Raw genomic sequence first — 17631 nt, forward strand, 5'->3', positions numbered from 1 at the left:
CCAATTACAATTATTAATTCAATTACCCTGTAATTACCCTGTAATTACCGAATGGAGGCGCAGGTTACATGAAGTAATCTTGAATCTCATTTCATTCCATTAAATTACGTTTTCTTGCTTTAGTTACTCTCAAGTCTCTTTAATTTGCGTTTTTTACCTTTAATTACATTTAATTACATCCCGTAACATGCGGTTACCATCGGTAATCCTTAATTTACTTCAATCTTTTTCTTGATTATGTATGTCTTCCATTCATTAACTTTAAACTCAACTGTCTTATTTTAATTGCCTTTAATTACCTCTAATTAGCTTCATTTACTCTTATTCTTAATTATCTTCGACTACTTCAATTTCAAACCATTTACCTTCATTTACATTTACCCTGTTATATCCCCTTTACATGTCGACTTATACCGCTGCCTCAGTGAGGCTTCACCATCTCACACATGGACACACACACATATACACACATAATTTTCCATTTTGACACTCCGAATGCTAACGCATTAAAAAAAGCCAATACGGATACATCAGACAAAAAAAAAAAAAAACGTGACTCTGTGCTCGTTACTCGCTAGCAAAAATCAAAATGAACGAGTACCCGTCACCCTTAGGTAACAGTTACTCGTACGTTACAGTGATATTGTACGGAGTCGAATTGTAACATCAACATGTGCTTTACGTAGACTAGAATTTGATGTTGAATTGTCTTTTGGCAATACTGTAATCCGAAATGATAACCAGTCATCTTGGTGTGTTCGCTACAGAAAGTATAGGCTGCCACAAGTAATGCCGGCGCACTTCACAATATCGTTATAAGGGTCAAAAAATTCATTTAAGTACAGCAGCTGGGAAGGAAAACCCGAAAGTTCTTTTACACCCGAAAGGAAACCCAAATGGAAAGCGCGAAAGTTCTTTTACAACAGAGGCGTGCGTGGCCGAAGACAGGAATGACCATCTGAGGGCCTCGCGGACCTGACATGCAGGTATCTCACCACGTGTTAGAAGCACATGAAATGACGTTGACGTGCTTCACACTCTTGTAAATACTGAACTGGTGCAAAGGCCAAAAATAATAATGATAAAGAAAAAGAAAGGAAGGGTAACCTCGTGTAATTTGTAACGCAATCCATTGCTAGTTGCACTTCTGACGAAGTAACTAGGTATTTACTTCGTTAGCAGAAAAAACGTTGGTTAATTAAGGCTGAACCGCATGGCACGAAAAACTGTCCGAGGACTGGCCGAACCGAAATCGAAAACTTTTTTCTGTGCATTACCGCATGCTACCGAAATGTTCCCTACGTCGCGTCTAAGGCCATGTCGCTTCACTATCTCACACATGGACACACACACACACACATGTAACGTCGCGTGTGAGCCCATGTACTCATAGGGATAGAAGTCGCACACACGGCAACAGTCGTGATTGCTACATCATCGTTGCTATAGTTTGTAGCGGCCATATCCGCGCGACACTAAACGCGTCTCCTCGCGCTCTAGAATAAACAGTCAGTTCTGCCTATCGCCCTGGTCTGATCAGATCTTCTGATCTTCCACACTGGTGACCCGGACGTGATCATGGATGGCAACGGAACGCAGCCCTTGGTATCCTCCTTCGCCGTACGACTGCCGCCTTTTACCCGTTCACACCTGGACATATGGTTTCGGAAAGCAGAATCAGAGTTCACCTTGGCGCACATCACATCCCAAGAATTCCCAAGAATTTCACCATGCCTTGTCCGCCCTTCCCGAAGACATTCTCATCGAGGTAGCAGACATCGTCAACTGTGCTCCCGCTGACGCTTCGTACGACGCCTTGAAGATTGCCGTCGTCGAGCGAACCTCTCCCTCTGACCGCAAGCGCTTTCTAGATTTAGTGCTGAACGAGCCTCTTGGCGACCGCAAGCCCTCCCAGGTTTTGCGGCAAATGCAGCATTTGATCGGAAGCTCCACCTTCGACCCCAAACTCCTTCGCGAGCTTTTTTCTTTCTAGACTGCCTCCGTCCGTACAGCTGGTCTTATACGCTTCGGATGACAGCGACCTACCGTCCCTCGCAGCACGCGCCGACAAGGTAACGAAAATTGCTTCCGTGCAAGCTTCTGTGCACACTCTCTCTGCGGTGGACAGCACCCATCCGCAATCCTCACCCGAAGCCTGCGGGGCCCGCAGCTCTCCCGTGGCGTCCTCGGAAAGCTCTGAACTCATCGCTTTACCTGATGAAATAAAGCGGCTCGCCGACGCCTTCAACAGGCCCACGCGCCGTGACAGCCACTCTCCTGGCGGTGCTGGACAGTTCCGCAGCATAGTACGCTCTCAAACACCTCCACCGTCATCCAACCGTCGTCAAGTTCTGGTGCCACCGTCGTTTCGGCCGCAGGGCACGACGTTGCGAATCACCATGCCCCTTGCAGGGAAACTTCACCGGGGATTCCTAACGGCGACCAGGAAACCCCAGTCAACACGGCACGGTCGCCTCTTCTATCTAAAAAATCGGTCCGGAAGCCAGAATTTCCTTGTCGATACCGGCGCTGAAGTTAGTGTTCTCCCCGCCTCTAGCCAAGATCGGCGACGAACCCTTATCACGTATTTGACCGCAGTAAATGGCTCCCGTATTGCAGTGTACTACCGCCAATCCTTGCCTCACGATTTTGGGCTACGTCGCCTCTTCCATTTGGTCTTTCTGGTGGCGGACACTACGCACTGCATCTTAGGAAGCGACTTCCTAGCGCACAATAACCTTATGGTCGATTATGCTAGGCGGCTGCTGCTTGACAACCTTACAGGCCTCTCTGCGAAGGACTTTTCGACGTGCATACCACCGGCAGGTCTTACTAAACCCCGTCCCCAGGACACCACCTCTGCGGAGCTCTTACGTGAGTTTCCATCCTTGACTGTCCCCTGCGACTGGACGAAACCCGTCAAGCACCCTGTCGTGCACCGCATAGTCACGCGGGGTCAGCCTGTCTTCGTCAAAGCATGTCGTCTGAGCCCCGAGAAGCTGGCCATTGCGCGACAGGAATTCGACCATATGCTCGCGCTTGGTATCGTCAGACCGTCTTCCAGCACTTGGTCGTCATTTCTTCACATGGTCCCAAAAAAAAAACAAAAAAACTGGCGACTGGAGGCAATGCGGAGACTATCGCGCCTTAAACTTGGCAACACTTCCCGACCGTTACCCTCTTCCCAACATCTCGGACTTCAACCGCCGGCCTTTCAGAAGCAACAACGTTTTCAAAAGTCGATTTAACCAAGGCATACCATCAAATGCCCATGGCCGAGGAAGACATCGCGAAAACTGCGGTTGTAACATCCTTCGGGCTTTTTGAATTCCTCCGGATGCCCTTCGGCCTACGAAATGCGGCGCAGTCCTTCCAATGGTTTATCGACAACATCACGCACCGCCTTCCTTTTGTATTTGCCTACCTCGACGATTTGCTGGTTGCTAGTGCTTCTCCCGACCAACATACGGAGCATCTCCGCATCTTATTCCGACGTCTAGGTCTACCTGACCATGAATTGCTCACCAACGTCGATAAATGCGAGTTTGGCGTGCCTGAGCTGGAGCTTCTGGGCCATAAGGTCAACGCGCACAGAATTTCTCCTCTGGAAAGCAAGGTCAAGCAGGTCCAGGGTTTTTTCTTGCCCACAACCATTCGCCAGCTCCGCCGGTTCCTTGGCATGGTTAACTTCTATCGTCGTTTCGTCCCCCACTGTGGTGCTATTCTGCGACCGCTAGAAGAACTCCTAAAGGCACATGTGCCCAACTCCGCAGGACTCACGTGGCGTCCACAGGCCATGCAGTCCTTCCGCCAAGCAAAGGAAGCCCTCGATTCAGCAGCATCCTTAAAGGAGTACAGAGGGCCATCAAAAAAAATTTCAGATTAAGACATCTGATGAAAGTGTGTGTGTCATTATATCGAATAGCGCGAAAGGTTTGATGTGTGCAATTTGTTTCCCAGAAAAAAACTCACATAAACATAGCTCCGCGCCTTCACCCTTAACTCGCCACTCCAGCTATAACGAGGATGAGGAGGTATGATGGCACGTTACCGATGACGGCATAAGGAGACTCGTTCTGGTTTTCCGGTCAGTGGGGGTCAGCGCCTTGTCCCTTTGCCGCCGTAAACCTGTTTTGCCAGTTTTCCCGGAGAATTGGGGAGAGAAGGAGCGGCCGAAGCATTACCGAGCAAGGAGAAAGGCTTTATCAGAACGGCGAACAGCCGAGTAGCAGACGACAGCGGAGTAGCAGACAACATTTCTCTAGGCCAATCAGCGAGCGTTGTCCTTATAGCGTCAGCGCGAGGTTCCAGGCAGATCACAGGCTGGTACTGCTCTTCACCACCGTTGCGCACGGTCACTTTTTGCGGCGTATTTTAAATGCAATTTCTACGATAATTATGACTCCGTGGTGTAAATTACTTCGCATGGTGCATCTTACTGGCTTACTTAACAGTTTTATAGGAAGAAAACTGGGTGTTAAAAATGACTTCTGTGCTACTTTAAGTCACCCAGTAAATGGAGCTCCTGCATCCTTCATGATCGATGCATCCAACCGAGGCACGGGGGCGGTGCTACAGCAGCGTATTGGCGGCCAATGGAGGCCGCTGGCTTTTGCCTCGAAGAAACTATCTCCTGCGGAAGAGAAATATAGCACCTTTGGTCGCGAACTTCTCGCCGCCTTCACATCGGTTGAACACTTCCGCTACTATCTCGAAGACAAGTCATTCGTCATATTCACAGAGCATAAGCCGCTGGTCTACGCGTATCAATCTGGAAGCTCTCGCTATTCCCCACGCCAAATTAGACACCTCGCCTTCATAGCTGAATTCAACGATGAATTCCAGCACGTTAAAGGAACCGACAACGTCCCCGCCGACGCTCTCAGTAGGATCTCTTCCCTCCATGACACCCCCATCAATCTCGGCGATCTTGCCAGGCAGCAAGAGCTGGACCCATAACTTAGGCACATTCGATCCGGCAATTCGTCCCTCCGCCTGCAGCCTATCCCCTTTTCCGGTATCCAGCAGCCTATCTTTTGTGACACGGCAACCGGTTCGCCCCGACCATTTGTACCAAAACCGTTCAGGCTGTCCATCTTCTCATCACTACATGGCCTTTCTCATCCTGGAGTCAAAGCCACGCAACGTTTGGTAGCCACCCATTACGTTTGGCCATCGATGAACACCGACATTCGCAACTGGACGCGATCACAGGCACACCGCGTCTCCCCTGTCTACCTTCCCCTTGCCTGACGCAAGGTTCGCCCATGTCCATATAGACATCGTCGGTCCCCTGCCTCGGTCTCATAACAACAGATACCTTATGATGTGCATCGACTGTTTCACCAGATGGCCGGAGGCGGCCCCGATGCACGATTCTACAGCCGAGACCGTCGCGCAAACATTAATCTCAACTTGGATCTCCCGTTTCGGAGTCCCATCTCAGTTAATCACCGACAGGGGAAGCCAGTTGGAATCTCTCTTTTCTTCCCTGAGTCGACTTCTTGGTACCACCCGATGTCGCACTACAGCCTATCACCCGTGCGCTAACGGCATGGTCGAACGTTTTCATCGTCACCTCAAAGCCGCCATAATGTCCTACGACGACAGCCCAAAATGGAGCGAATATCTTCCCCTGTTACTGCTGGACATTCGCAGTGCTTGGAAAGAGGATCTGAAATGTACACCAGCGGACCTCGTCTATGGGGCCTCCCTTCGCCTTCCATGCCAGTTCTTCGACCCCAGCCGCTTGACAACCTACAGTAGACAGCAACGGACTACGTCGGACGCTTCGCGACCACTTCTCCCGCGTTCGACCAACTGCCTCTCGAGTTCCTAGTACCCATCGGACCTTCGTTTCACCCCACCTCCGATGAGCGTTTCAAGTTTTCCTTCGGACTGACGCCCTACGACGGTCTCTACAACCCCCTACTCTGGCCCACACCACGTGATCGAACGCCATCCCAAATACTTTATCATCGACCACGGTGGTCGTTTGGAAACGGTGTTCATCGATGGGCTCAAACCCGCCTTCACCTAATCCGACACCCAGCCTCCCTTCCTTACACCCCCACCTGTCAGCTAGACCTACCTCCCAAACCCCCCAAACGGGTATCTTGGAGCGACCTTGTCGTTTCTGGGGGGGGTGGGGGAGCCCTGTAGCGGCCATATCCGCGCGAGACTAAGCGCAGTCTCTCCTCGCGCTCTGGAATAAACAGTCAGTTCTGCCTATCGCCCTGGTCTGATCAGTCGTCTTCCACAGGTTCTCATTCCGGCTGAATAGCCATTGGATGTGTGGCGACCCGTGGAAGGCGATGAAGAGGCGCCTCTGCTGCCACGCGCTATGGCGCTGGTACGACAGTTCTACCGGCACCGTCCTAGCGTGAGGCCACGACCATCTGCCCGCTGGGACATTCCATCATCGCCGGTCAGGACTCATGTAGAGGAACATCTCCTCCTCTACATTTGGTGACCGAACAACGAACACAATGTTCGGCGCAATTCGGCCCAGTACCATCCCAAATTTCCGCAAGACCGCATTGGAAGCCATCTCTGAAGGTCCGGTGCATCGTTCTCCCGAGGAACCGCTATATGCGACGACATCAATTCACCGCGGCTCACTCAACGTACTCCATCTCAACGCCCGGCCACTCAACACCATGGTTTGCCCATCTTTCTGCTCATTTCGCCATGGTCACCCACTCTGCGTCACGTCGCTACACGCTTCGCGATGGCACTCCTCGGGCTTTCACCAGCGGCACTTTCCCGAGCATCATGCTCCCATACCGGTCGCGGTACGCCGCCGGCGACTTCACGGCCCCATCCTCATCGTCATGCCAGTCCCAAGAACCTTGCCTTCACACTAGGCCTCGATACAGGGTGCTGGCAGCCCATCCAATGGCGCTCAAGAGGCACCGGAACCAACGTTCCACGGGGGACCCGCGCGGAGTTCTACTCCCGGTGTCCCCGTGCTTCATGATGGTCCTCCACGGCACTCTCCTTGGCGACAAGATTAGGAGCTCACCGCTCACGAACCAGTCGCGGTTCTGTCGCCGCCCTCTCTGCATCACATCGGCCAACCTGCCTACTCCCCGCTTCGCCCCTGAAACCCTCCCGGCCAGCCCTTGTCCGCACCATTCATCCCGCCACTTCTGCCAACTCAGCACCAGACGCAAGTCCAGCCGTCCCTGTTCCACGTGTCGCCCCCCTTTCTCCTCTTCACGTGTCGGCGCGAACCTCAACCACTCAACCGCAAGCGCAGCTCCGCGTCTGAGGGGGAGAGTGATGTGGCGACCCGTGCGGAGGGCGATGAAGACGTGCCTCTGCTGCCACGCGCTACGGCGCTGGTACGACAGTTCTACCGGCACCGTCCTAGCGTGAGGCCACGACTAACTGCCCGCTGGGACATTCCATCATCGCGGGTCTGGACTCATGTAGAGGAAAACCACCTCCTCTACAGATGCTTCTACTTTTTCGGTTGGCGTCACTTCCCATTTCGGAGGATAAATCTGGCTTGGCCAGATCGGGCCGAATTCGGCACGAAATTCTGTTCTCCAAAAACGTTCGGTCCCCAATTAGCTTCGGAAAGAATTCGGACGCTTTTCGGGCCATGCGGTTCACGCTTTACAGGGGTTGACACAGATCATCCCACGTTATCCCAGATGAAAGTAAAAGACAGTTCATTGCACCAGTGTGAACCTGCCTTGATAGCTTTGCAGTGAAAAGAGTAATAGAAGCGGAGTAATAGAATGTTCACCGCGCACGCCGCTGCCAGTGAGGCAGCGCACGAGAAGTCACGTGCTTACGACTGCCAATAGGAATGGACGCAACTCTGAGCTCTGTGACGTCGGCGCTTTGCTCTGAAGCGTGTTCGAGGGCCTCTATCTCGCAAAGTAAGACACGTAGAAGAATAATTATTTTTCTTTCATTATTCTGTCGTGCAGTACAACGCATCCATGATGTAATGAAGCACATCTATGAAAGTTTCCCAACCCCTTGAAGTAAAACTGATTTAGGTGATTATTCAGAGTTAGTAGCACGTAGTTTTTTCTCCTTACAAACAAACAAACAAACGTTGTAACATACCCTTTGAGAGAACTTGTTACGCGTCGTATACACCAACTGCAAAAACGGTATCTATGCAGCCGTGATAGCTTTTCTACGAAAAATCTGTTCAGGATTTTCAAACAAGGCACCCGTTACTGACACGTGAAGTAATGTACTGCTGACGACACGGTTGTCAGAAATCAGCACCCCGTGGTTTATCCCACCTCTTATCTCCAGGTGTTGCGAGACTATTTCTTTCTAGTAATAAACACGTGCATCATATGGTACACCTTCTAGTACAATATTGGCACAATACTACAACGAAGGTAATATGAACTGCGCAACTACTGACAGGCGATATCAGACAACCGTGTCGCGAGCAGTACACCTCGACGACACGCATGCATTTTGCCGAAACAACTGGAAGTCTTGAAACGTCACTAATATTGTCTGTGTCTTCCATGTGCATGGGCAGTACTACGACCCGCAGATGTGCAAGTGCAGGTGCTTCACCGAGGTGGAGAGATTTCACTGTGAATCTTCCGACTTGCACCTATGGGATTACAACTTGTGCAAATGCGAATGTAGAGACTTCTACAGGTGCAACTATATGGGTTACTTTTACGACGTCAGGCAGTGCAAGTATGTACCTGTTAAGTGTGTGCTTGGTCTTGGGTACAGTACTCTTCTGAACTTTCTTCAGTACTCTTCTGGGGGGGGGGGGGAGGTGTTTTCGATAACCATCATTTTCCTGGACGTTAAAGGGGCAATGAACAGCTATAAAAGCTGCACTTTTTCTAATGGAGTCTGACTCGTTGCCCACGGTGAATGTTTTGCAAGAATTGTTGTCCCAAAAGCAGTACATAATAGCTCCAAACCGACCGAATGTACACTGCACTCTTTCACACTCATGCCCCGCCCCGCGATGCCCTGGCGACAATAGCCACACGTCATTTTGGCGTCGTGCACCATCAATCATTCAAAATGCGGGACGCCTATACATTGATTTTGCTGTAAAATCGGGAAGCGAGATCAATTCCAAACATCTGTCAACTTGTCAATGCCAAGGTAGCCAAGTCAAACGGTACCAAAAGCCTGCAATGTCCATTTCATGTGCGCACTATGTTTTCAGTGCAGTATTGCTCCGCGAGGTCACCGCAATGTTCCTGCAACCGGTTTCTTCGCAAGTTGCAACCTGCCTGAGTCCGTCATTGGCTAGGAGAGCGAAATATCCCCACCTACAGCGCCAGGAATGCGGTGTTGCCATTCAGCCTTTTGCTGTTTATAAATAGCAGGCACAACGGGAAGCTTTGTACGGCTCCCCGCGTCAGTGACCACATGTGGCGCCGCACCTCTCACTCATTTGTCTTAACCGGCGAAAACGAGACGCCCTTTCGGTGTTTACAAAAACGGTCCGCGGGCACACCCGGACGTTTTCTAGGGTTCCCTGTGTCAGCGGCTACATGTGGTCCCACACCGTGTCACTCATTTGAGCTAACCGTCGAAAGCGTGAATACGTTGGAACGTTGTGGCGTGACCCGGTTCCAAGGATGAAGGAGAAACTCATGCGGATTATGCTCCTTGAATGGCATTGTTTCGTTGTAAAGGCGTTCGCTAGAAGTAAGTGAATTTCAATTCGGACATCGTGAGCCACGTTCATTCATGGATCATAATAATTGGAGAATGTTCGTCGAGCTGTTTGGTGCCCCTTTAAGCAAGGCATTCACATCCTGTAGCACTGATTGAGCATTTTTTCGCTCATTTCCCCTTCAAAGGATCACCGAACCCCGACTAGGCAGGGTAGCGAACGATGTTACAATACAAAAAACAGGGTACACAACAATACAGCACAAATAGAAAATATCCGCACAAACAGAAAATCACCACATGCTGCAAGAAAGAATGCAAATCCTAGATGGTAAGAGTAAGCTCTACAATGGACCTTTTTTCACAGCTGCATGTGCGAACGCGAGTGATCTTGAGTGCACCCAAGAGAGAAGAAAAGGTGGCTCCCCAAGGGTTCCTCGACAGTATTGACAAGCTGGAGTCACTAAATTAGCTTCGCTTCAGAATAGCGACACGGAGGTCCAAGGCTAGGAGAGCCATCTTGTTTACGCACCACACCGGTATTAGAGTCACTAAATAGGGGTACAGAGTATCGCATTCCTTTTACGCGCCGGAGCCGCCGTTCGATGTCCGCGATTGGAACGATCGTGTCACGTGATTTCTTCTTCCAAGAACGCGCCGTCCATGTTGAGTCCCCTCCATCCAAAACCGGTTTCCTCGGTTGCGAGCTGGCTGGACTGCGCGCTGTTTTGCGGCAAAGAAGGGAGAGATTGTCGTCCCATTGCTAGGTGACGTAGCCGCGCAGGCCCAAAGATGGTGGTCTCGCTCGCCGGCGTGGCTCAGTGTCGCTACTCTGCTCCCTATTTAGTGACTTTAACTGGTATAATCAAGAACGGCTAACATAATGCATGTGCGATTAAGAAGCGTGTATGATTGTTGTGCGATAATCCATATATTGTCAACCAGAGAATCCCGAGGATGTCAAGGTTAGCTCAATGCCGTCAACTGCTGCTTGCAAACGAAAGGTACATTTCACCCGCGCACGATAAATGGCATCATACGCTAACGTGCGCAGTGCGCGTGCGCGGGGGTAGCCTGGCGCGGAAACAAGATAGCGCATGCTCGCACGATACTCTGAAGCGTAGCTTATTTAGTGACTCTTCGAGAAGCGTGGGGCAAGTGACGAGAGTTGACGTAAGGATAGGAGATGAGCTGTAGCGGTGGTGGTGGTGATGGGGCTTGCCGTTGTCGGCCTCAAGTAGGTGGGCAACGTCACGACTGACGCCCTGGGGGAATATGCGTCCTGGGCCGACTTCTAAGGGAACTGTGCCGACATATGTCTGAAAGCGTCTGAGGAAAACCCAGGAAAAACCCCAGACAGCACAGCAGACGGGATTTGAACCCGGGTACCTCCCAGTCTCGACGTGACATGGCCAGCACGTTAACCACTGAGCCACGAGAGCTGGTAATGAGCTGTAGCTTCTTTCGAACAACGCGGGAGGCTACGTTACCTGAATGGCCCAATAAGCTCACTTTGCACACCACACTGTACACCACACACTGCACACCACACTGAGACACCCCGTGTCTCATCCAGTGTCACTCTTTCTCATTTATATGATTTCTCAAGCATGCTTCGCTCCCCGCCGGTACCCCTACGACCAATACAACAAGCCCCATCCGAAGTAATGATCGGAGGAACCTCGCGGTGGAAAAACTAAACAAAAAAACAAAGAAAACGGTGGAAAAACCAAACTTGCTGCACAAGAACTTTTCCTGTATCGAAATGCTTTCAGTCGCTCGAGCACGTCGCTGGCACATAGCGTACGATGCACTAAAACTCACTAATAATGTAGTAGTTGATCAGGCAATTAAACATGGAAGGACGAGTACACATTATTCAATTCAGAGATGACGTTTGTGTCGTTACAGGTGCAGAAGTATCTTCGCCTACAATCCAGACTCAACTCCTGCTCCAAATCCGCATGGCAAATAAAGGCAGGCCGCATAAACCGCATGTTGTTCCACTGATTTGTTCGTCGCCTGAGACATATTGATCCTCATCACCATTATCATCAAAATAAAGTTGTTCATCAAAAGTGGCTGCAAGATGCTGTGCACCGTCAGTGTTATAGGGGAAGGTGGGGCAAGATGAGACAGAAATTTGGAATTCAACATGCAATTTTTATTTTTCGTGTTTTTCAAAAAACTAGCCGTAGGCACATTCTCAGGGGTCTACAGCTCCTGACCTATAAATGCAGAACAGACGTCGCCGGTCTAAAATAAGCACAGCACAAGAAATTCAAAAATGTGGATTCTCTGATCTTGCCCCCAACCCTCGGGGCAAAGCGAGACATCGCGTGGGGCAAGATGAGACACGCCGTGGTAATCATCTATACGAATTAGTTTTTGCAACCCAAGGAGACGAAGTAAAGCCTATGGACACCTACACAACACCCTTGAGCCCACCGCCCACATGATGTGCAATGAAACCACACAGAACCCGGTAATATTCTGCTCCGCCGTCCTTTGCAAACAAGGCACCGCCAGTCTTTTGTTTCGCTGGTCGCTCGCTTTTGCGTGCGCTTCTGCATGGCTTGAAATATTTGCTGGAAAATCCTAGGCAATATGCAAAAAAGAAAAAGCCACCTAATACGTGACTTGTCAGTTTTTAAATTACGTTCAATTAAAATTAGATTACGTTGTCGCGTCTTGCCCTGTGCATATCATCGGATGCATTAATAACCGGATAACCAAGACCGCCCATATTTTGTATATATCTAAATGAATGGATAAAGAAATAGGATGTGGACTTACATTGACAGAATGAGCCTGCAGGTGACAAGAAAGATGACTACAGAAAATCGCGTGAGTGAAGTTCCAGGCGCGTGGAGCAGCGCGTCTCTGAGATAGGCGACGTCGAACAAAAAATGTCGATCGCATCTTACCCCGTGTCTCATCTTGCTCCACCTTCCCCTAGGTCAGACAGGTCTTCGTGAGGAAAGTATGAAGAACGGTTTTTTTTCTCATTTTTGGAGGAAAATCATCGACTTCACTGGGTTTTGAAATCGATGTACCGCTAATAAAGCCGCCAGGTCGCAGTACCAGCACAACTGTAGAACTGAATAGAATATTTATTTTACTTGTTAACCAAATGTGCATAATGTGACCGAACGAGGTGCGCATTATAGCAACCTAATTAAGAGATTCGGACTATGTATAGCTGAAGCTGGTTAGGAGTACATGTCTGTTTTGAAGAGCAACCTGGCGGCAGGACCACTGTCGCAAGAACACTTGCTTGCGTTCAAAGTAGTCTGTTACGGGCTGAGTCACCACGGAAAGCCTAGGATGCGTCAGCAGGTTCCTGCTACTCTGGGCTACGGCTGTGCAGTGAAATTTCCAAAGCGTAAAAGATGTCATTATCATAATTAGCTGTTCGAACCTTGGAACAAAGAATTGCACAACAGCAGAAGAGGGTGGCGCGCCAGGCGGAAACGGCGTGGCTTGCGGTTCTACGGGCTACGGGCAGACGGTCTGGACGGTGCCTTTCTCTTCTGAGCGCCATTCTATATCACTCGTCCGCTTAAAGGTACTGTAAAGCAGCACCAATCAAATGTCATTTAGTGTGGTTATTCGATAGTCCAAGCCACCAGGACAAAAACTGTGCAAGTTTCATTCCAATCGACGGTGCAGTTAATTAGAAAATTACAATTAAAGATTACGGGCAACGCTGTACTAGGTATTCGAAATGAATCCGTACTTCTGACACATACGGCGGCAACCACATTGCATGCGTATAACACTGGGCCCAACATAACAATCCACCACAATCCACCATGAAATCCGCCCCTGCAATCCACACAACGATCCACATCAGAGGATAAACGGATAAGCGAACTGAAATGAAATGCTGAGCCGTTGAAAAAAATGTGTCAGACGTTCAAGAAGCCAGACAGCGTCGGGACTTGTTTGTTCACAGAGAGAGTTTGTTTGTTCGAAAGAGGCCGCGAACAAAAGGAGCGCGCAGGCGCAGCAGAGAAGTAGGGAAAGCCCCCATCGAACAGCGGCCAGCACTGGGTTACTTCGCAAAAACAGGGGTTAACAGGTTAAACTGTTAACAGGGGTTTCAGAATGCATAGGTAAACAGGAAAACTAATAATATAGTTACTAAAATAACGAAGTTCCGATTTCATAGTGTGTAATACCAATTTTCAGTGTTGCCCGCTGTACAGGGGGTTGTTTGACACCAGGCGTCGCACCGCTCCACTACGCCGCATCTTTCATGACAAATTAAAAATATTTATACCGCGTTGTCGGTCGTATGGTTCCGCATGTGGTATTTAGAAGCAACAAAGTCTCTAGTCACATCACCGGCATATCATGCTTGTCTACTGCTTTACAGTACCTTTAACGATGTCACGCCGCCGGAGCCTCTGCAGCTGCGCAAGCAGCACTAATCTCTAAAATTCGTTTATTTGACATCGAAACACTTTTAGGACGAAAAATAAAAGAGCGAAGTGATGGTGGTGATGATGATGATTTAGAGTTTTAATGGCGGCGGTGGTGGTGGTGATGGTGAAAGGGCTTGCCGTTGTCGGCCTCACGTATGTGGGCAACGTCACGACTGACGCCCTGGGGAAATGTGCGTCCTGGGCCGACGTTTTAATGGCGCACCGACAACAAATGTCCAATCACCCAATAGCCAAGTAGATTGTCTGATGATGCCGGCCATACAGGTATTGGTCTCGTAGATGGGTTACCGAAAGTGACCGTCCATTTAAAGTTCGAAGGAAACGACATATAAGGGGGCAATAAAATGAGAAAAACAAGTCCACTTCAGATTACGTTACACGCTCTATAAATTTCGTACTTGTAATCGTAATTCAAAACCTTGATTCCTTTACGAAGCTAGCATCAAAATTATGCCGGACAGAACGTCGTTCCAGGTCGTGCATCGGTGTTTTTAGTCCAAGCTGCGCGTGCCACGTTGTTGAGCAGTCCTGATGAAAAACAACGTACTGGCGTCGCTGTCCGAAGGACGTGAAGATAAATGTTGTCAGTGGAGCATTTGCGAGAACTGTTGTGGGCTACAATACAGTGAATCGCTATTCAAAAATGCAGCACTCCGCATCATGCTGCGCTTATACGGAACATTACGGTCGGACCAGTTCCAAATCCACATGCGCACGCTTCTCCTGCTGTCTCACGCGGCCAATCTTTGCCTCCTGGGTATACCACACATTACCGCCATAGACGGCTCTGTTTTCATTGCATTTTTCTTCTAAACGGTACCGTTATGTGAACTAATCTTGTTCGAATACACGAGTTCAGAAAATCCTAGTGCTCTATGCGCAGGCATTACATCCTGGGCGCTTGATGAGCGGGGAACCAAGAATTCACATTTCGCTTTCGCTGACCTTGACACGCCTTGGACAATAGACCGGTAGGGGAGAAATGGGAACAGTTTTCTTCCCACCCATCTCTTTCGTATTAGTAAATTCCCACAGTTCAAAGCGACAATAAGCACTCTGGGATTTTCTGAACTCGTCTATTGCACTAATTGAAAAACAGACTTTCATTGGAGATCAAGTTATTTTTGCATTTTGGTGCCCCTTTAAGGTCGTGGAAAATGTGTTCGCAGTGCAATCTATCGTCACTGCACATTACAACAACAGTCGGGAAATGATGCCGTGGACGTCGAAAGTACTCCTAGGACCAGAGGTGGGCACCCTCGCGAGGGCATGTGAGGTTGAGGGCTCCCTCACCCTCACCTCACGGAATTTGAGGTGAGGTGAGGTGAGGAGCATCTTTTGGAGCAATGGTTGAGGTGAGGTGAGGTGAGGAAAAATCTTCCTAGAAGACGCTGAGGTGAGGTGAGGTGAGGGACATTTTCCTTGGGAAAGACTGAGGTGAGGTGAGGTGAGGAAAATTTTCTGAAAAACTTTTTGAGGTGAGGTGAGGTGAGGAAATTTTTTCTCCAGAAAGCCTGAGGTGAGGTGGGATGAGATACATTTTCTGAAAAATTTTTGAGGTGAGGTGAGGTGAGGGAAATTTTGTTAAAATTTTCTGAGGTGAGGATTCCTTTTTCATGTGAGGTGAGGACTTTTTTTCGTGTGTCGAGAGAAGAAAAGGGAAAATTTGTCCGAAAATGTTTAGGTGATATGAGGCAAGTTGGCAAAAGGTAGTTGTTAGGGCTGTCTTCTTTACTTTACTTGTTTTTTCAGTGACTGTTGTAAACCAAACGACGCGAGCCGTTGCACTTCACTATCAATAATCGCTGCTTATTGGCTGGTCCTGAGTCCTGACGATGGGTCTAGAGACTCTGGCTGCACATCTCACAAAAAGTAGGGGGCACGACATTGGGTGCACTGATGACGTGACACTCATACGATTATGATTCACAAAGCTGCGCTTCCATTCGACCACCACTGTAGCGCTCAACCTATCGGATGCCATGCGAAGGCGGTGAACGAGACAATTAGCAATGCACCTGCCATCCCACTAGCTGATGGCGAGCGGCCATGATATAATGCGTAGGACATGATCCGTAAATAATTTTAGCTATCATCGCCATTCATCAGGTACTCACCGCAGTCGTGGCGCTTTCTGGCCTTTGTTGCGCGTGCGCCACAAACACCTACAGTCACAATCTACCGCTGAAGCAGAGAGTCGGGACCTGATGCTTTAGTCTCGATACTTGTTTACGCTGCGTACTTTCGTAATTTAAAAAAGTGAGAAGCATCGACCTTGAGCAGGGAGGGGCACCCTCCTAACTGCAAGTGAGGTGAGGGCGCCTTGAACCCCCTCACCTCACGGAATTTGAGGTGAGGTGAGGGACATTTTTTTATGCAAGGCTGAGGTGAGGTGAGGTGAGGGAAATTCTCTGAAAATGTTTTGAGGTGAGGTGAGGTGAGGAAAGATTTTTTCGGGAAAGGCTGAGGTGAGGTGAGGTGAGGACATTTTTCGGATAATGTTTTGAGGTGAGGTGAGGCGAGGAAAATTTTCTGAAAAATTATTTGAGGTGAGGGCAGGCGAGGAAAAATCTCTGAATTTTTTTTTAGGTGAGGTGAGGTGAGGGAACTTCTCCGAAAAGGAGTTGAGGTGAGGTGAGGTGAGGACAAAGCTCCGTCCAGGAAAATCGAGGTGAGGGCAAAGACCGTGAGGAGTTTTGCCCACCTCTGCCTAGGACGCCAGAACACTAGCTACGTCTGGTAGCATTTAGGCACGCTTGGTACCCTTTCGTCTTTTTTTTTTTTCTCCTCTCAGCTCAGCACTGCTGATACGTCATGGGCCACTTGCCAGGAAATAGGCTGCGTGAGGACTACTCAGCCCCTGCAGTCATTCTAGGATTCGTTACAAGAGCGGAAGTTTTTTGAAAGGAGACCGAAACAGAAGTGTTGATCACCTGCACACGTCGTTTCTTGGCAGGAGCTTATCTTACGTATTAATTGCAGATCAAGACGCAGCATGTTCGATGTCATCTGCAACACCGCGCTCGACTGCTTCGCCATCTGACGGAAAGGAGCTGAAACACAAACTGTAGTTCACTGTGGTTCAGCTCCTTTCCGTCAGATGGCGAAGCAGTCGAGCGCGGTGTTGCAGACGACATCGAACCATGCACCGAACATGTGGAACTGAATGCAGACTAGTTCTCTGCGACGCCGCTTTCGACCGTGTCGCTATCTGAGGAAAGTAGCTGGAACACAGGTATAGCCGATTAGGCAGCGGCGGTTTTTTAATTTTTACGATTTATCCGCAGAGTAACAGACTAGACGGTGTTATGGACATAAAATTTGGGGGCATAATACGTCCTCTAACGTCTACTTTAGCTTTCCGACACTGTTCTTATTTGTTTTATCTTCGTTACAAACCCCGAAGTTTATCTTGGCGAACCCTGTAAATTCTTCAGGGCTTTACGTCGCGAGACAACTGTGATCACGAGCGACGCCACAGTGGTCGGGTCTGTGCATTACTTTTCTCCACCTGAGGGTTCTTTGAAGTGCCCCGAAATCTTTAAAT

General features: G+C 49.4%; 1 protein-coding gene across 1 annotated transcript in view; it reads left to right on the forward strand.

Moving 5' to 3' along the window:
* The window catches only part of LOC135369450 (uncharacterized), a 36956-nt gene extending 25327 nt beyond the window's left edge, over positions 1 to 11629 (forward strand). Inside the window, exons 5-6 of the mRNA XM_064603042.1 lie at positions 8522 to 8688; positions 11545 to 11629. Coding sequence (XP_064459112.1) covers positions 8522 to 8688; positions 11545 to 11608 — 231 coding nt within the window. The 3' untranslated portion in view covers positions 11609 to 11629. The remainder of the gene's footprint in view (positions 1 to 8521; positions 8689 to 11544) is intronic.
* The last annotated feature ends 6002 nt before the right edge of the window (positions 11630 to 17631 follow it).

This window comes from Ornithodoros turicata, chromosome 1 (genome assembly GCF_037126465.1).
Source record: "Ornithodoros turicata isolate Travis chromosome 1, ASM3712646v1, whole genome shotgun sequence".
Classification (NCBI taxonomy): Eukaryota; Metazoa; Arthropoda; class Arachnida; order Ixodida; family Argasidae; genus Ornithodoros; species Ornithodoros turicata.